This window comes from Terrapene carolina, unplaced genomic scaffold (assembly GCF_002925995.2).
Source record: "Terrapene carolina triunguis isolate 2854851 unplaced genomic scaffold, T_m_triunguis-2.0 Scaffold84, whole genome shotgun sequence".
NCBI lineage: Eukaryota > Metazoa > Chordata > Testudines > Emydidae > Terrapene > Terrapene triunguis.
The window spans coordinates 10,239,195-10,257,813 of record NW_020664435.1 but is presented as its reverse complement, the minus strand read 5'-3'; the positions used below and the strand labels follow the sequence as shown (position 1 = coordinate 10,257,813).

General features: G+C 41.3%; 1 protein-coding gene across 1 annotated transcript in view; it reads left to right on the top strand.

Annotated features, from left to right (window-relative positions):
* The window catches only part of KCNH8 (potassium voltage-gated channel subfamily H member 8), a 364,361-nt gene that overhangs the window by 110,107 nt on the left and 235,635 nt on the right, over positions 1 to 18,619 (top strand). The window contains exon 2 of the mRNA XM_024197376.1: positions 17,555 to 17,788. Within this exon, the coding sequence (XP_024053144.1) occupies positions 17,555 to 17,788 (234 nt within the window). The remainder of the gene's footprint in view (positions 1 to 17,554; positions 17,789 to 18,619) is intronic.

The window sequence follows — 18,619 nt, the reverse complement described above, 5'->3', positions numbered from 1 at the left end:
GCAACGGCTGGAAGTTGAAGCCAGGTAAATTCAGATTGGAAATAAGGTGTATATTTTTAACAGTAAAGGTGATTAAACATCGAAACAATTTACCAGGGGTCATGGTAGATTCTCCATCACTGTCCATTTTAAAATCAAGATTGTGTGTTGTTTTAAAAGATATACGCTAGGATTTATTTTGGGGGGAGTTTTATTGCAGATGCTATATAGTAGGGCAGACAAGATCTCAGTGGTCCCTTCTGGCCTTGGAATCTATGAATAGTATCCGAGAATCTGAACTCCAGTTTCCTGCTTGAACTACTGAATATTAGTGTCCCTTTTTCTTATGTAAGAGCAAAAGGGAGTGCAACAAGTTGGAAGAATGGTTTTCTTTTTCTTCTATTGAATTCTAAGTAAGAAATTAGTTCTGCTTCTCTCCCCAGGGGTGAATTCCTTATTTGAATGCTGATGCTCTTTACTGTGTTTTTGCCCTTTATGAAACATACATAACGTGAAGAAATCACAAGGGCACAGAGGGGTTTAAATAACTTTACTAAACACAGAGAACTTGCAAAGTCTAACTACATCTGTGCACTGCAGCTCTGGCTTCTGAAAACAAAGACAGGGAGGCTTGTTAGAGGACTTTCAAATTATTCAAAGGGGGGCTACATAATCCAATATACTACATATTGTAATGTAAAAGACCATAAAAAAGTCATAAATGCATTACAATTATTAAACATACAATATGCTACAATTAAATCTGAGATGATTTACAACTTCTCTCTGGATAATGTCTTGTAGGCATCAAAACAGTATCTGAAATAGTGTGTCTATATTTTATGGGATAGCTGTATCAACAATATTTTCCTGCTCTGTACTGTTAGGGTCACTTGCAGTAGATAGCAGGACATGATGTTTACAGATACTATTACAAGTAACCGTCTGCTGCTGTATTGTAGCTGTGGTATTTTCAGTGGATGTCACTGATGTAGAACATACTGCAGCTCTTATAGTGATGGCTAACACCTTGCACTTCTTATGAACAATACCACCCTGCTTGAACAGATGAATTAACAGAAACCTTAGAACAATAGTACCGCAATAACAACCTTGAACCCATTACATGGGATCCGGGAGAACTACAAACCAGTCACAGAGAAGGATAGGCAGCACCAGATTTTCAGACCATAGACAAGGATGTGCCCTTTCTCCTTGAGTAGGCTTCTATTCTTCCTCAAAAGAAGATGAACACCCCAATTAGGAGGATTGGTAGACTATTAACCTTTCAGTTTATTCATGCACCTGTGTGGATTGTTGGAAGCCAAAATCAAACCTGGGACCTCTGGATCTTAAAGCATAAGCCTCTACTGCCTGAGCTAAAAGAGTCTGCTGTGGTAGTCAACACAGTAGTAGTCTCATCAACCTCTATATGTAGTCCAGCTACTACTACAAGGGGACAGCACACCACACAGCATGGGAGTGGATTACACAAACAGCCCTTTCCTGCCTTATGAGGGATTTAAATGCCCACCAATTTTCACTGAAGAAATGAAAGTGTGCTCCCTATGACAGGATTCTGTGTACTTTGCTCTCCGGTGTGAAAAAGTAGAAAAATGCCACCAATTAAACAGCAGCTGAATTTTAATTCAAAGATGGAAGCCTCAATTCTGCAAGGTAAACAAGCATCCTCAATTCCCAATGTGATTTAACCCGTCTTCCACGTAGTGCAGCATTGGTGGGGAATGCCTTTTCAATAATATATATCTTGTTTGTTGTATCTCAATTTTGTTCCCTTTGAATGTTGTTTTATTGTAATGTAAATAAAATTGTATAATTATTTGATAGTATTTGACTGCTAGGACATGGGCATTTTTAAATTGGGTCACTATTGTACCACTTTACAGATAACATAAGGAGAGCTGGGTTGAAAAACTTCCAGTGGAACTGTTTTCCATCGAAAAATGCAGTTTCATCAAAAGCAAAACATTTTGTGGAAATGTGTTTTCAATGACATTTTTGATGGGGAAAAGGTTGTTTCAGTTTTCATTTTGATTAAGTTTGTTTCAACTTTCATATTATATTTAAATATATAAATATTGCATTTAAGATGTATTCCATATAGTATACATATTGAAAATGAATTGAAAAACATTTAAACACTATCAGAATGCAGTGTTTCAATGGCCTCAAATTTAATTTTTTCAAAATTTTCCTTTGGAGGATAATTTTGAAATTTCAGCTTTTTGTTGAGATTTGGAACACTTCTTTTCTCCCACCCCCAATGTTGGAATTTCCCATGGAATGGAAATTAGACCAGGTCTAATTATACATATTTTTAGAATGGAAATAGAGCCCTAGAGACATGCTGTGATAACAAATGTTGTGTGAATGATAAGCATGGCTGTGGCAGTTACTTCTCAGGGTATGACAAGGTCCTTCACCAAAGGCTCTTAAGCAAAGTAAGCTGTCATGGGAGAAGAGGGAAGGTCCTCTCATGGATTGGTAACTAGTTAAAAGATCGCAAACAAAGGGAGGAATAAATGGTCAGTTTTCAAAATAGAGACAGGTAAATAGTGGTGTCCCCCAGGGGTCTATACTGGGCTGAGTCCTATTCAATATAGTCATAGATTATCTGGAAAAAGGGGTAAACAGTGAGGTGGCAAAATTTGCAGATATAAAATTGCTCGAGATAGTTAAGTCCCAGACAGACTGCAAAGAGCTACAAAAGGATCTCTCAAAACTGGGTGCCTGGGCAACAAAATGACAGATGAATTCCATGTTGATAAATGCAAAGTAATGCACATTGGAAAACATAAGCCCAACTATACATATAAAATGATTAGGTCTAAATTTGCTGTTACCACTCAAGAAAGAGATCTTGGAATCATTCTGGATAGTTCTCTGAAAACATCCACTCAATGTGCAGCGGTAGTCAAAAAAGCAAACAATATTGGGAATCATTAAGAAAGGGATAGATAATAAGACAGAAAATATCATACTGTCTCTCTATAAATCCATGGTATGACCACATCTTGAATAGTGTGCAGATGTGGTCGCCCCATTTCAGAAAAGATATTGGAATTGGAAAAGGTTCAGAAAAGGGCAACAAAAATGATTAGGGGTATGGAACGGCTGCCATACGAGAAGAAGAGATTAATAAGACTGGGACTTTTCAGCTTGGAAAAAGATGACTAAGGGGGGATATGATAAAGGTCTATAAAATCATGACTGGTGTGGAGAAAGTAAATAAGGAAGTGTTATTTACTGCTTCGCATAACACAAGAACTAGGGGTCACCAGATGAAACAGGCAGCAGGCTTAAAACAAAAGGAAGTATTTTTTCTCACAACGCATAGTCAACTTGTGGAACTTCTTGCCAGAGGATGTTGTGAAGGCCAATACTTTAAATCTTAATTGCCAATATATCAACTGATTTCTGGTCTACACTACATTGGTATAAATACATAGCTTAGGGGTGTGAAAAATCCATGCCCTGAGCAATGTAGTTATACCAACCGAACTCCTGGTGTAGACACTACTATGTTGGTAGGAGAGCTTCTCCTGTCGACATAGCTACCATCTCTCAGGGAGGTGGATTCACTAGGCTGATGGGAGACTGGTCTCCTGTTGGCAAAGAGCGTCTTCATTAAAGCACTGCAGCTGCGCCAGTGCAGCATTTTAAGTGTAGACCTGCCCAGAGAGATGTTAGAATCTCCTCTCCTGAGGATGCTAGATCCCTTGCTGCAAACTAATGATGTCAAAACTCTATGGGCTGTTTCACCTTCGGGCTTATCCCTGAATAGTGGGTGGGATAGAGCTGTACTGTTCCAAAGAGAGCTTAGGAAAGGAATTGTGACTCCCTCTCGAGGTTTTTCCCCTACCCCTCTCTTGCTTTGTCCCAGGGACAGGGACTAAAGTACGTCCTCTTATCAGAGTGCAGTTCACTCCTCCTTTGCAGTCAGGCAGTTCTGCTAGCTGAGGTGTATGGGGGTAAGGGGATGACTCCATTCCAGGAGGCAGGAAGTATATTCTGTAAGCTGATGAGCACTCTTGTCAAATCATGAAGCCTCTCATTCAACCTCGTTTCTCAAGAGGAATGTATACAGTGATGAGAGAGCCACTATGTTCTTGTTCTTTCTACAGCTTTTCATTTTATTGGCAAAAACATCTTTTTAAAAGCATACATTGTATGCCTAGGAATGATTTGTTTTGTAGAGTCCTGTCTACAGCTAAGGGCAATATGATGAATGAAAGTAGGTGGAAGTCCCCAGGAATACTGGATCATCCTTTCTGTGAAATATGTATCTCCTGCAACATTCATCACAGAGTAGTGAGGTTCTGTAGACAGCACAAAGAAGGCTTTGATATAAACTAAATCACTGAGAACAGGAAGATTACAAGTACTCCCTTCCTAAATATTATCAGCATTTGCAGAGACATATACATGAAAGGACAGAGATAAAGCCTGAGAGCTGTTTAACGTAATGGTATGCAGTGTCTGTGTGAGTAAGAGAGTGGCTTTCCAATTCACCCTAGGACAATGGTTTGCTTCTAAGGGAGGCCAAACTTCAGATTGTGATGTCTGGCTCATTAAAATCAAAAATCCAAACTTACAGCAAAAACCAGACACCATGATCAGGAGTTTTGGATAAACTGTCTGAATCCCAAAATAAATCTGTTCTCAAAACCAGTCAGAATATAGGACACTAATACTAAATCAACTTCCATAAAAAACAAAAACTCCTCTGGTGAGAGTAGTATATTGTAATCTAATAATAGAAAATCAATATAGTCATTTAGAAAATGAATATTTTGGGTGTACCTTAACATATTGGGCTCAAAAGGATGTGCTAGATGAAGGAATAATGGATGAGTATACTCCGGTAGCAGGAATTCCTTGAGCCAGTGGAACTCAGACCGGCACGATGCCATCCAGAACACCGGAAGAGCATGGCTACCTCACCAGTCTCTGAGAGATAGCTTGAGTGGCAGTGGGGTAGATGAACCTCCCTTGGAGATTGTAACAAGGCCATAGTGTTGCCCATAGAGGCCAAGAAGGGGAAAGGGGAGACTAGCCCTGGAGTCCCGTTAGCCTGGAGTAGTCATTTATGCTCCCATTGTGCCTGACTCCTATAGAGGGATACAAGGTGGGGAGGACTTCCATGAATGCAAGCATGAACAAATGAGCTCATAGGTAGCAGCAGGAGGCCTTTATTCTGTAGCATCTTTATTTTCCCTTGATAAATGCTCCTAATAAAAAGAGCTGCTTTGCTGTCACTTACAAGCTGAAATAAATGTAGTCCCAGCTCAAAATATTAAGTTACAGTTCAAATAGGTCTCCATTTTGGCCTGTTATGATTAATCATAGTTTTGGAATATCGCTTACCTATATTTAATTATATCCATTGGAACTGTGTTATTGACAATAGTAATCACCTGTGTCAAATAGTTGATGTAGTCTACCTGTTTTGAGAATGTCAATACTTTTCTGGAAGAGAAAGGAACAAGGACCATTTGTTTTGTAAATTGTTTTAATTTTTACCTCTTAGACCATTGGTGCCTAATGCTGTACAAATATAGAAGTACCTATGATCCCCAAATAGATAGGTAGAATGCGGATTTTTTGAGGCAGGGAACTGAAATGCGCTTTCCCCTCTTTTTCTGATGGTTGCTAAATTTGACTGAGTAACACAATTACTGACCTTTTCCGAGTAATCTCCTCCTGAGGAAGAGTCAAAGGAATACTGCTACTAATAGAATTTGAACTTGAAGAATTTACATAATAAGGCATCTGTTATCAAATAATGTAATTATAGGTGATGCCAGATATGTATTGCACTTTTCTTGCATATTCTACTTGATTGACCACAGAGCACTAGTTTTTAATTCCCAAAGAATGTTAAATATCTTGTACAAAAAAAAAAAATCACCACCAAACTCCCCATACAATATAAACCAAACTTCCCATATAATATTCCCATAACCCAGAATGGGGAGAGGTACTAGTTAACTATATTCTTTCTTTCAGTTCACTTAGGTCTAAGTAAATCCCAGAAGGCAGTAAGAAGTAAGTTTACTTAAACCTTATATTAGGTCTAAGTAAACCCCCAGAAACATAGCGAAATTGTGTAAATGAATTATTACCTATTTTCTCTCCCCCACAGCTGTCCTTCCTCTTTTTTTGGTCACATATGTATATTACATCTTATCTCAAATTATGCTAATGCTCCTCAAGGTGGGGACAATATGCATCTGTTGGTCTTTTTCTCATAATTTTGTACTACCACCAATCACTGTAGTATCCGAGCACCTTCCATGTAAATAGAGTGGCACTGACAAAGTTTCTAGTGGACTTCATGGAGTTTCTAGCTCGTCTCCCTTTTTGAGTTAGAAACTTCTGCTTTTTTTTAATAATTATTTTTAAAGCATAGTGGTAGATGTCATAAATAGGGTTTTGGTGAGAAACTTTATTAAATACGAAGGTTAACAGTGTTTCCTAAAAGTGGTCAGATTCTGGCTTCATCTAATCTCCCCTGGAAGTCCATTCCACTATCAAATCCCCTGAGCTGAAAATGTTTAACTCCTGGCTCTGATGCACTTCATTCTGGGCTTTATGCTTTGCATTATCCCAGAGGACAGCATTTCCATGCTGTTCATAGAGGGAGATGTGGCTTCCTGTCTAGTTGTGACCTGAGCTATTAGTGGCTTTGAAGATTGACCAATGTCCTGAACTGGCAGTGGATGAGAGGTGGGAGCCAACTGAGGGACCATGGCACAAACCCAATGTGCTTACATGAGCAAAACTGGGATGGATATAGACAGCTGTCGTTTGCCCCAGACTTTGCATTGTCTTCACATTCATCTTTAGATACAATGAATTGTAGTGTTCCAATATGGTGGTGACAAATGCATGGATCGCTGTGGCCAGGGCTTCATCTAGCAGGAAGGGCTGGTGATTCTTAGCAAGTTGGAGGTAAAAGGAAGTATTTCCAGCCACTGAAGCTGCCTGCTCATCCAAGTTCAGTGTCGTCCTCTGTGTTCGTGTAGCATCTAGCACAATATGGGGCTCCAATTTTGAGTGTAGTTTTTAGGCACTACCACACTACAAATACAGTAACTTCTAAAGGCTCAGCTAGGATATTAGTTACATGACATGCATTGCTGCATAGTTGGTAAAATCAGCACTGTGATACAGCCACACACAATACCTGAGATCAGAGTTAGATCACTAGATGGTGCTAAAGATACTAATGGTGAATTCAATAGTGCAAATTAGAGACCGGGGAAGTCCCGTACAAGATTGACCCATTTCTACTAGTATGGTAACACTTATATTGGCCAATACCCCCAAACCCTTTTTCTCTGTAATGCTCCTAATTAATTATTCAATGTTTTATTTGGTGGGTCCGAAGGAAAATTCCATACTAACTTCTACAAAATTACTTTTGGAGGCAAAAGATTTGACTGACTATATAAATTTTGGGCCAACATTTTCAAACATGAGTGCCTAAATTAGGCAGCCAACCCAAATTTGAAAGTTTTAGAATTTTTTGTGGGGGACTGGGCAGAGGGTGGAGCGATAAGGGGGTGGAGGTGGAAAAATGTAGTGCAGACTTTTCTATTGAAAGTAAGACAGTATTGAGAAGTGATACCTTCAGGTCACTTTATACTGAAGAGGTTTCTTAAAATAAGGAACTAATTATTATTATTATTTTTTAGAGTTAAGGGAATAATTCATAATGAATCATTTATTTGATACATTTTGTCTCCACACAGATTGCAATTTTCTCAAGTTCACCCATTATCTTGAGAGAATTATTTGATTGTATGCTCACTTTTGAGCAATTTGACATGAGTATCTGGTATGTGAAGTCTGAGATTTAAGCTGTATAAAATTAGTTACTTAAGTCATGAGGTACATTTCTGTTCCTTGATGAGAACTTTTAGAATCTCATTTTCCAGTGTGTGTGTTTATGGCAGGTGAATTTTTAAATTTGACATCTTGGAATATTCTCCAGTATGTGCTTAAAAATTGCTGTTTCTGTGAGCATTTAATTCTTAAAGTCAATATTTGCTGAAAGTGTTTTGCAGTGTCTGCCTAACTACATAAAACCAACCCAATTCCCACCATTCTGCAAACACTACTAGACACCGTACTTACTACAGAAAATAGTCTCATTGAAGGCCCATTAAACTTACTCATGGTAATAAGCAGTGATGAGCTGCCAGAATGTTAACAACCAGTTCCCTACCGGGTCTTCGGTGGTGGGTCGTTCACTCGCTCTGGGTCTTCGGTGGCACTGAAGGATCCGCCGCCAAAGTTCCGCCGAAAACCCGGAGCGAGTGAGGACCTGCTGCCGAAGTGCCGCCGAAGACCCGGTAGGGAACCGAAGTGCCACCGCCGACCTGGTAGGGAACCAGTTATTAAGCGCCGCCCAGTGAGTACAAGTCTGAGACCCCCCCCATCGTAAATGCCCCCAAGGGCCCCACCCAACTTGCCCCGCTCCCTGTCCCCTGACTGCCCCGACCCGAGGGTTGAAAGTAGAAATAAGGACTTACCGGTACAGGGTTGGGTTGGGGCCGGCTCTGGCCCCCGGAACGGGCGGGGCCTCGGGCGGAAGGGGCGGGGATGGGGGGGGTCAGAGCCAGCCCCAGCCAGCCCTGTACCAGTAAGTGCCCTCCCCCTCCCCCGCCGAGGTAGCAGCCGGGGGCTCTGGCAGCAGTTTAAAGGGCCCAGGGCTCGGCCGCCGCTACCGCCCCTGGCCCTTTAAACTGCTGCCGGAGCCCCCAGCTGCTGCTGCTGTTACCCCAGGGCTCCGGCAGCGGGACTCCGGGGGCTATTTAAAGGGCCGGGGCCGTAGAGGCAGCAGGAGCCCCGGCCCTTTAAATAGCCCCTGGAGCCCCACTGCCACTACCCCAGGGCTTCAGAAGTGGGGCTCTGGCGGCAATTTAAAGGGCCACTGCTGGGAGCCCCAGGCCCTTTAAATTGGCGCCTGGGGAAGCCGGGCCACCCCGATATGGCGCACCAGTTCTTGCCAGTACGCCGTACCAGGGCGTACCGACTTACTTTCACCTCTGCCTGACCCCATCCACCACCACCCCGATAGACCCCCGGAACTCCCACGCCTACCCAATGCTCCCCCCCATTCCCTGTCCTCTGACCGCCCCCCCAAAACCTCCCCCCCTTCCAATCACTCCCTGCCCCTTATCCAACCCCTTCTCCCCGGCCTGGCCCCCTTACCATGCTGCTCAGGGCAGCGTATATGGATGCCACGTGGCCCACTGGCGCTCGCAGCCCCACCCCCTTACCATGCCTCTCAAAGTGGCAGGAACTGCAGAGCTGCCCAGTAGTGGTCCTGAATGCTGGCGCCAGGCTCTGCGAGAGGAGGAAAGGCGGGGAGGGGCCGGGGGAGCCTCCCCAGCCGGAAGCTCAGGCGGGCCGGACAGGACAGTCCTGCGGGCCGGATGTGGCCCACAGACCGGAGTTTGCCCAGCCCTTTAACAACTGGTTCTAAACCGGCTTCTAAATTTAACAACTGGTCCGTGTGAACCGGTGCGAACCGGCTCCAGCTCACCACTGGTAATAAGTCTTATACCATATTTTCAGTATCAGTCCTAGTTTTGTAGCTATTCCAGTGGAAAAGGTATATTTTCTACCCACTTTATTTGGGACTGCAATCCCCAAAAGTTTTTACACCTAGAGTCACATCCTGTGGGGCATTTGAGTCATCTAGCACCTGGATTTCAATGGGAGTTGAGGTAGCTCAGCCCCTCATTAGATGGGCCCCATTGTCGGTTGTAGTTCTGGGTTGCTATAGGGTGCCACACAAGAGCAAGCCCCACATTCAAAGAAACAACTCACCAGGCAACACACCCTTGTGGCTAGGTGCAGGGCCTTCCCCTTGGTAGGTTCTTCCTGTTGGACATCTCTCTTCGGGCCTTTGGTGGCCTAGTCCTCTGGCTAGGTCAGTTAAAAGTTCAGTCCCATCCAGGGGTATTCAACATCCCAAAATGAGCACCACTTTCAACAGCAGTCCCAAGTTCCCAAAAAACAAAAGGTCCTTCACTCCTCCCAGGCTCAACTCGCTGTTCTTCTCACTCTTATCAGCCTGCTGACTCCCTAGGCTTTCCACTATTGGGTGTCCCAAGTATATCATAAACCAAAACTGTCTCCTTCCACCACAGCTTTTCTTCAGATGCCTCTTCCTTGTGGAATGATGGCCTCAGGATCACATTCCAGTGGCCTACCACAGGAGTTCATACTAGTCTCCTCTACAGCTAGCTCCACACTAATGGGCTTCCTCCCCACAGACTGCACAGTTGTTGCAGGGGGGGGCTAATTAAACAGGGTTAGGGCATGGCTACACCTGCAGATGTAGAGCGCTTTGAGTTAAACCAGCCTTCATAGAGTGCAGTAGGGAAAGTGCTGTAGTTTGTCCACACTGACAGCTGCCAGCACACTGGCGTGGCCACATTAGCAGCTCTTGCAATGGCCACAGAGAGCAGTACATTGTGGTAGCTATCCCAGCATGCAAGTGGCTGCAACGGGCTTTTCAAATGGGGTGGGGTGGAGTGTGACAAGGAGTGTGTTGTGTGTATGTAGGGGGGGGAGAGAGTGGGTTTTTGGGGGGCTGAGAGTGTGTCAGCATGCTGTCTTGTAAGTTCAGACAGCAGCAGTCCTCCCCTTCACCCCCCATCTCTCTCTCACTCACACACACACACACACACACACACACACACACACACGCAAAATTCCACAGTAATGGTTGCTTTGTCTCAGAGCAGATAAGCATGCCGGCTTATCCGAAACAATGACAAGAGTGGCCACTTGACTTAAGGGGATTATGGGACGTTTCCAGAGGCTGATCAGAGTGCAGTAATGCAACACCTCGTTCACAGTGATGCTGAGTGGGGGCACATCAAACGTTATTCTACTCGCCGAGGTGGTGTACCAGGAGCTCTCTAGCCGTGGAGTCAGAGCGCTCTACGTGCCTTGCTAGTGTGGACGGGTAGTGAACTAGTGCACCCGGGGCTCCTTTAATGCGCTGTAACTCGCAAGTGTAGCCAAGCCCTTAGTCAGCCTCAGGCCCCCGGCCTATAAAGGAGCGGGCCACCTTGTTTCGTGGATACTTTAGAAATAATTGACTGGGTTGAGTGAAGGTATGTTTGTACCCTGCATTTGTAAATGTTGCCTAACTAGGAACACATATATGCAATGAACTAAATCAATGTCAGACTTCACTTGGAGAGACTTGGCCAATTAATTCAATTGTAAAGTTTACAGTGATGGGTCCTGCATTCATAAGAAAGTACAGACGTGTACTTTATTATGTAACATTTCTTCAGTGCCACTCCAAATGCATTTAAAGATATAATATTCCCATAACCCAGAATGGGGAGAGGTACTAGTTAACTATCTGCTTTCTTGCAATTCACTTAGGTCTAAGGGCTGGTCTATACTTAGCCGCTAGTTCGGCGGCTGGAAATCGAACTTCCTGGTTCGATTTATCGCGTCTGGTCTGGACGCGATAAATCGAACCAGGAAGTGCTCGCCGTCGACTGCGGTACTCCAGCTCAACGAGAGGAGTACCGCGGAGTCGACGGGGAGCCTGCCTGCCGCGTGTGGACCGCGTCTGAACCGCGGTAAGTTCGAAGTAAGGTATGTCGAATTCAGCTACGTTATTCACATAGCTGAATTTGCGTACCTTACTGCGACTTGGGGGGTAAGTGTGTTATACCAATAAAATAAAAACCAGCAGGATCTTATTAAGAGGGATAAGGCAAAGATGCCACATTTATTGTAAATATAATGATAAAGCAAAAGATAAAAGTAAACAACGTTGTTTGACTACTTATTACTTATACACACACACATACATATATATATAGAGAGAGAGGGAGAGAGATTCATTCACACAATCATTCATTCAAGTTCTGTATAGGTGTTATAGTTACCAGCCTAGAAGTTGCTCATGCCAAGTTACTGGCCAGGTAGCTTGGTCATGAGGATGGAGCAGAGTCTGTGTCAGATGCATCTGATGCTCCTGGAGGCTGGCAGAGAGACTCAAAGTCATCAGTCTTTAGAGTCCATTTTTATAGGAATTAATTCCTATGTTAGTTTATGGGAGCTGTTTCATCCTGCTGTTGCTGACTCAATCAGCAGATGGCACATTCCTGTCCAAAGTGGCACATTCCTGGTGGCTCCACATTGTCCGAAGTTTGTGTTTCTCATCCTTCCAGGTGATGGGGTGGATCTCAGTTTACCCTCCGGGGGTTTCTGGTTATCCACTTGCACATTCTTTGGCCGATGGATACTTTCTTTCTAGGCTGGCACCTCCCTAACCATCCATGTATATCAAGCATTCATCAGCATACATTCCATACCTTAACCATATTTTAATTTACTGTCTCCACCACTTTCGGGGTGTGTGCTAATTCATTTGAGGCTCCCGACCCTTTAATCACAGAGGGTGGGAGGGTCTGTCCTAGGAGCCCTTGAATGAAGTGAAAGTCACTTAACAGCTTACAGTGTTTGTTTACATTGTATCAATTACTTCAAGAACAAAGTCAGTTAACTTGTTTGTAAGTTTTACATAGTAGTAAAGTATCTTTCACAGGATAGATCTAATCAATGGTTTCTTCAGACAATAGCTTACAAGTTTTAACTGAAGACCCAAGAGATTTTTGTACTTGGTGAAACTGGATTTTAAAGTGTGGGGGACAAATTATGAGGGGGTCACTGTCACTTGGGGGAATCACTGTTAGTACCTTCTTTAATATCCCTACAAGTGTAGACCAAGCCTAAGTAAACCCTTGTCTCCTTATTATGATAAGCAGTCTGATAGACTTCAATGGGCCATACTCATCTGAGGAAGATTTGGCCCTCAGAGAGTTTGAGTTATAAAATGCTCCCATCCTCAAGTCCACCATGGAGACAATTAATGTTTGTTGAAAATATGTCAGGGATTAAATCAGTTTCTGTTACATCTGTTAGCCTTAATATTTTCAGCTGCTATTTTAGTCATTCAGTATACTCTTACACTTCTTATTGTTACATTCTTGCACCCCCTAACTTGGGCAAAACTACCATTAACTGACTCACGTTGTGAGTTGCCTGAGCAGGAACTGTTGGATTAGGCCTAAATATCATAGCTCCTCTGATTTGGAAGGATTCTGAAGCATACTCCAATCTATATATTAGTTATGTAAATTATTTACTCCATTAATTTAGCCTTTGTCTTCTCTTGAGGTTTGTGTTCTATATTGTTGTTTTTTTCACTCTGATCATGAACAGTTTGCTGAAAGTATTTAATACTTAGTATCAAGGCCGGCTCCAGGCACTAGCGGCGGAAGCACGTGCCTGGGGTGGCACATGCTAAGGGTCAGCATTCTGTCCATTCTTGAGGTGGCACAGTCTGGGCATTGTTGGGGGGTTTTTGGGGGTTTTTTTTTTTTTTTTGCTTCAGCAGTTCGGGTGGCAGTCTGAGCGGCTTTTTTTGGGGGGGATTTTATTTCAAATTTCAAAATTGTGGAAATAAACCACTATTAAATCAAATTACTTAGCTGCGAAGAAACATTATGCCAGTATACATTTAAAATAGTACTTAATAGTATTTCTTTTTTAGAATCTTTTTAATTAACGAGCAGATCAATTTTTGTTTAGAATCCACTGGGCCTATATATAAACTATTTTTAGCACAAGTGTTGAAGCAACTCTTACAAATATTAATTGTTCAGGCAGTGGAAACATTTATACATTTTCTTCTGGTTTTTGTTTATTTCATGGGTAACTATGATTTATACTTTGTATAGTAGAATTATAAGTACACAATTTCTAGTTAAAGCGGAATTTGCAAATCAGGAAATAGACTATGGCCCTGATCCTGCAGCATTAAAGTTAGTAGGAGCTTTGCCATTGACTTTAATGAGTGTATGATCAAGCCCTAGGAACCTGAGCCAACATATTTTAAAGTCAGTGGAAAGGCTGCAATTGAGTTCAGTGGGCTTTGGATCAGGCTCTTTGAGCATTTTTTTCCCCTCTGATTTATGCAGCAGCACTGATGTCAATGGATCAATCCCAAATTTACTTAAATGTAACTGCTGGTAGAATTTGGCCCTATTCCATGATTTACAAGTTCTTAGTATAATTGGTATATTCTAATCTATTCCTGTATCTAAAAACACATTCAAACTCTCCTACAATTAGGTAGCATTCTCCAGAACCCTTTTTGTCCTTTCAGTGTTCGAGTCTGCTTCATGCATCTGACACTGAATTAGATAAAGAGATAAATGACTTTGCAGTGGATAATTATAATTTAAGCAATAAGAAACCCAGAAATAAATTAAGTTTATAGCTACAGTTGCTTTTGGGATGTGAGATCCATCACTTTTATACTGTAGCACCATCATTAAGTTGCAGTGCAAGCATATGATTTTAATTCTTTTGGCAGTATGGGGATTTGATTTTGTGTTGACAGCAGGAGCAGTATATGTCAATGTACAATTGGTAATAATTATTCCCTAGTTAGGCAAATAAAAATGACAGGCTGAGGAGTCAAACAATACATTGAACTGATCTAGATTTTTTTAAAATAGATATGTGGCAAACAAGAAGTATCTATTTGAATTTCATCAACAATTTTGAAAAGATCTTTAATTAGATAGTAGCAAAGAGTGAGTAATTGAACCCAGACATGTGAAGTGTAACCCCTGAAGGCAAACCTATCCAAAGAAAACTCTGCATTGTCCTAAAAATACTGGTGTCCCAGCAAGTATCAGGCAACATCTCTCACTATGGTGTAAATAAGGAGTAACTCAGTTGAAGTCAGTGGAATTTCACTGATATAAAACCTAAGTATGAGGAGAATCAAGCCCATTGTTTTTTCCTGTAGGTTTATACACTGTCTCCCCACCAAAGAGCTATGAATACTTCATTGTTTACATATTTAGATTTATACATTGTGCAGACTGACCCAAGCCATTATCCGCTTATGAATATTTATCCAGGGATGCATTTTATTCAGCAACTTCCCCCTCACCACACAAACAGTTCTAAACAATGAAAGATGTCTGCTTTGGGAGAAAGCTGCACCTGGGTCCCCTTTAGGATGCTGTAGGGTAAACACACATTAATGAGCAGAATACAAGAAAAATACTGGCTTTTGGAATTCAGGGTGAAGTTTGGACAGACCACGAAAGGCCCCCTACAACACTGAAGCCCTGCATTTTATCTTGATGGTAGGAGAAGCACAGGCAAAAAGGCTGTGCAACGGGACCTATACGCCACATGGAGGGGGGTGCCATACTAGTCCAAAAGAGACCAGAACAGAGGGGGCTGCTTTTAGGGTGATTGTGTGGCCCTCATGAACCAAAAACCCCAAAAGGAGTTGCAGTCACCTTCAGATTCGTCCACCGGGGATTGAAGTGAACTGTTCCCTGCAATTTGAAAGGTTTAAACTGGATTTGAACCTCCAATCAAAAACTCCAGTAGCCAGCCCCTCTTTATTTCCATGCCACTTCAGCAGCTCCCAGCACCACCACCCACTTCTTCAATGTCTTTAATGTGATTCCTTTTGCCTATTAAAATGTGGGGGACAGAGGCTGTTTGAAGAGGAGCAGAATTTGCCAGCTTTACAGCTAGGCAAACAATTTCAGGCTATGCTTCTGAAATTTCACATGAACAGTTGAAGTTTGCAAACACATTGAACTTTGAAATCAAGACTGAGTTTGAGTGGGCTTGTGATTTAATATGACTATTGCATACAAGAGCTTCAGTCTCTAGATGAGTCATGATTCAGATGTTTTGAAAGAGTGGTACATAACTAAATTATCAGAAATTTACCTCTATTTCATGTGGTTTTTGTCTTTGGTGTAAACTACAATTATATTCTGAACAGTGGTTCTGTATGTGACATTTTACCAAAGATCCCTAAACATTAGGAATTATCAAATAAAATGTGATTGTAAGTAAACCCCTAACCAGTATCATTGTTATTCTTCAAGTAGAGTTATATGGAGCCTACCATGAGTTCTAGAATGGGCTGCTGCAACAAGAGAACTAAGAAACAGATTAATTTATATAGTGGTTGTGATTCACCTTCCTGTGAATTCTACAGTATCCCCGTCTCTGCTGATATGAGGCCAAAGCTAAAATGATTAGAACATTAGTTCATTAGCATGCACTTTTAAGAAATGTGTTTAGAAAAATGCAGTTCTCATTTCTTACACACGTTCCAAATTAACTCCTTTGTAATGTATATTAAACGCGTGATCAACTTGGCTGGAGATAAGACAGAAAGTTGTTTGTTTTTTAATTGGGTGAGCAGCAGCTCAGACTTCTGGAAACAAGTTTGAAATATTTGAGAAGCAACAATAGGGGGATTGAGAGAGATTCAGGAGAAAGGTGATTAAAATTAGGATTTCTCTCTTATGTTGTGGTCTCAAGAATGAAGAAGTTGAAGCACTAATCTAGGGCCCAATTTTCAAAAGTATTAGGTTTATGAAGATACAGATGGTCACCAAATGAGATTTTGAAAAGCACCTGCACAGCTTAGATATCTTAGACATCTAGGGCTTCATTGTTGGCTAATTTTTCCTTAAAGATTTTTTTAGAAGCTCTTCTGAGCTCCTCCACTATTAATTTTCAAGTTACCATTTCCTTAGTAACATAAAGGTTAGTCCTTTTGTTTTCCTTCTTAAAATCAATTTGCATGAAATGACTCTTTAGAAGTCTTGCTCACATTTTAAAACACATTGCAAATAAAAATATGAGGTTTAATAAGCCTGATAATATCAAACATTAAAGGGAGCAAATTATGTGGTCCTTAGTTGAGCAAAACTCATTTACTTCAATGGTAGGCTTGCTTGATTATGAATTTTGTCCCAGAAGTTTTTTTTTTTTTTAAATTATAATATAACAAATATGTTATAGATCTTTTTAAATAATGTTAGGTTTTTAAAGTGAATGCTTGTGAAAAGCATTTGTGTGACAGTTTTTTAGACTGAAATCTGCATCCCCAAAGAGGAGATGCACCCTGAGAAGTAAGAAGGCAGCTGTCTCCACAATGCTTCACCAGCATGCCTCAATCCCACCTTCAGGGATGCCTCAAGAGATATTGTAAAGGGGTATTTAAGTTCTTCTCATTCAGTCATTGGCTTCTCTACTAAGGTGCTCAGTTGTGGTTGTTTTGATATATTGACAGCAGTCCACTAAAAAATGCTCTGAAACCATTAACTTATTTTAAAAATACCACACCGATCATGAAGAGTCATTTGAATGGTAATGTCTTTTGGCTACTGGACTTAATCTCAATTCAGTCTAGTGAGTGAGAAATGGAAGTTTCAGTCTGATCCCTCTTTCCCACAACCCCTGAGTTATGGGATAGGTAAAGTTGGGGATATTGGTTTGCTATTATTCTCTTTATTTCAACCCAATAACATACTTCTGTTGTGCACAGGCTGGTTTTATGTATTCATGCACAGTTGTGGCATCCATCATAGCTATTCAAAGAACTATGATAGACATGCTGTAATTCAGTCTGTAATTCACGTTTTACTTCTGTGTTCCTCTACAGATAGTAACTTCATCCTTGCAAATGCTCAGGTGGCTAAGGGATTCCCTATAGTTTACTGTTCAGATGGCTTCTGTGAACTTGCTGGATTTGCACGAACTGAAGTCATGCAGAAGAGCTGCAGCTGTAAATTTTTACTTGGTGCTGAAACAAATGAGCAGATGATTCTTCAAATTGAAAAGTCACTGGAAGATAAGGTGGAATTCAAAGGAGAAGTCATGTTTTATAAGAAGAACGGTGAGTTTTATTGCTTTCATCAGTGTTCTATTAGTTCCAGACAAGCTGAAATTTGCTATTATTCAGCATAGTAGTTCTATATCCACTGTGTTTAACGATACTGCATGTGAATGTTCAGAAGGCTACAGAAATGGATTTGAATAAAGGCAGGGCTGTTGTGATGGTAGAAGTGTGAATATATATGTAGAAGTGGTAATATCTATGTGATAAATTGCAGGGTATTGTAAAAAGCTGGAGAGACATAAATTGCAGTGTGGAGCACTGAGTTATTCAGTGTAGAAGGTGCACCATGTCTACTCATCTTGTAATCAAACATTGACCTGGTCTTATTGAAACTTTAAAACAAAAATTAAATTAAAACTCACCTACAGACCGAGACTAAGCATGGAAAATTTCAGCCTGATAGAGCTGGTTGGAAAATTTACAGTGAAACTGTTTTCCTTGGGAAAATACCATTTTGACCAAAAAAACCCCCACAATTTTTTCACAAAATGGCTTGATTTTGAGAAAATTTCCCACAAAATTTGTTCAGAATTGGAACGAACAAACAGATTTTCAAATATCAAAATGTTTTACCAAATGGAAATTCCAAGTTTCAACCAGCTCTACTGATTCTGAAATTTTCAGAAAGTTTTGAATGTCTTAGAGTGCTCTTTCTCTAGCTGCTATAATACATGTAATAGCCAAGGTTTAAAAAACAAACAAACAAAAAACAGGTGCCCCGACTTAGTTCAGTGGATATTAGATTGGGACCCAAAAGCACAAGCCCCTACTTATTTACAGCTAAAGGAGTTCATATTTGTATGAAGAGGTAGAGGCTTGTGCGTATTG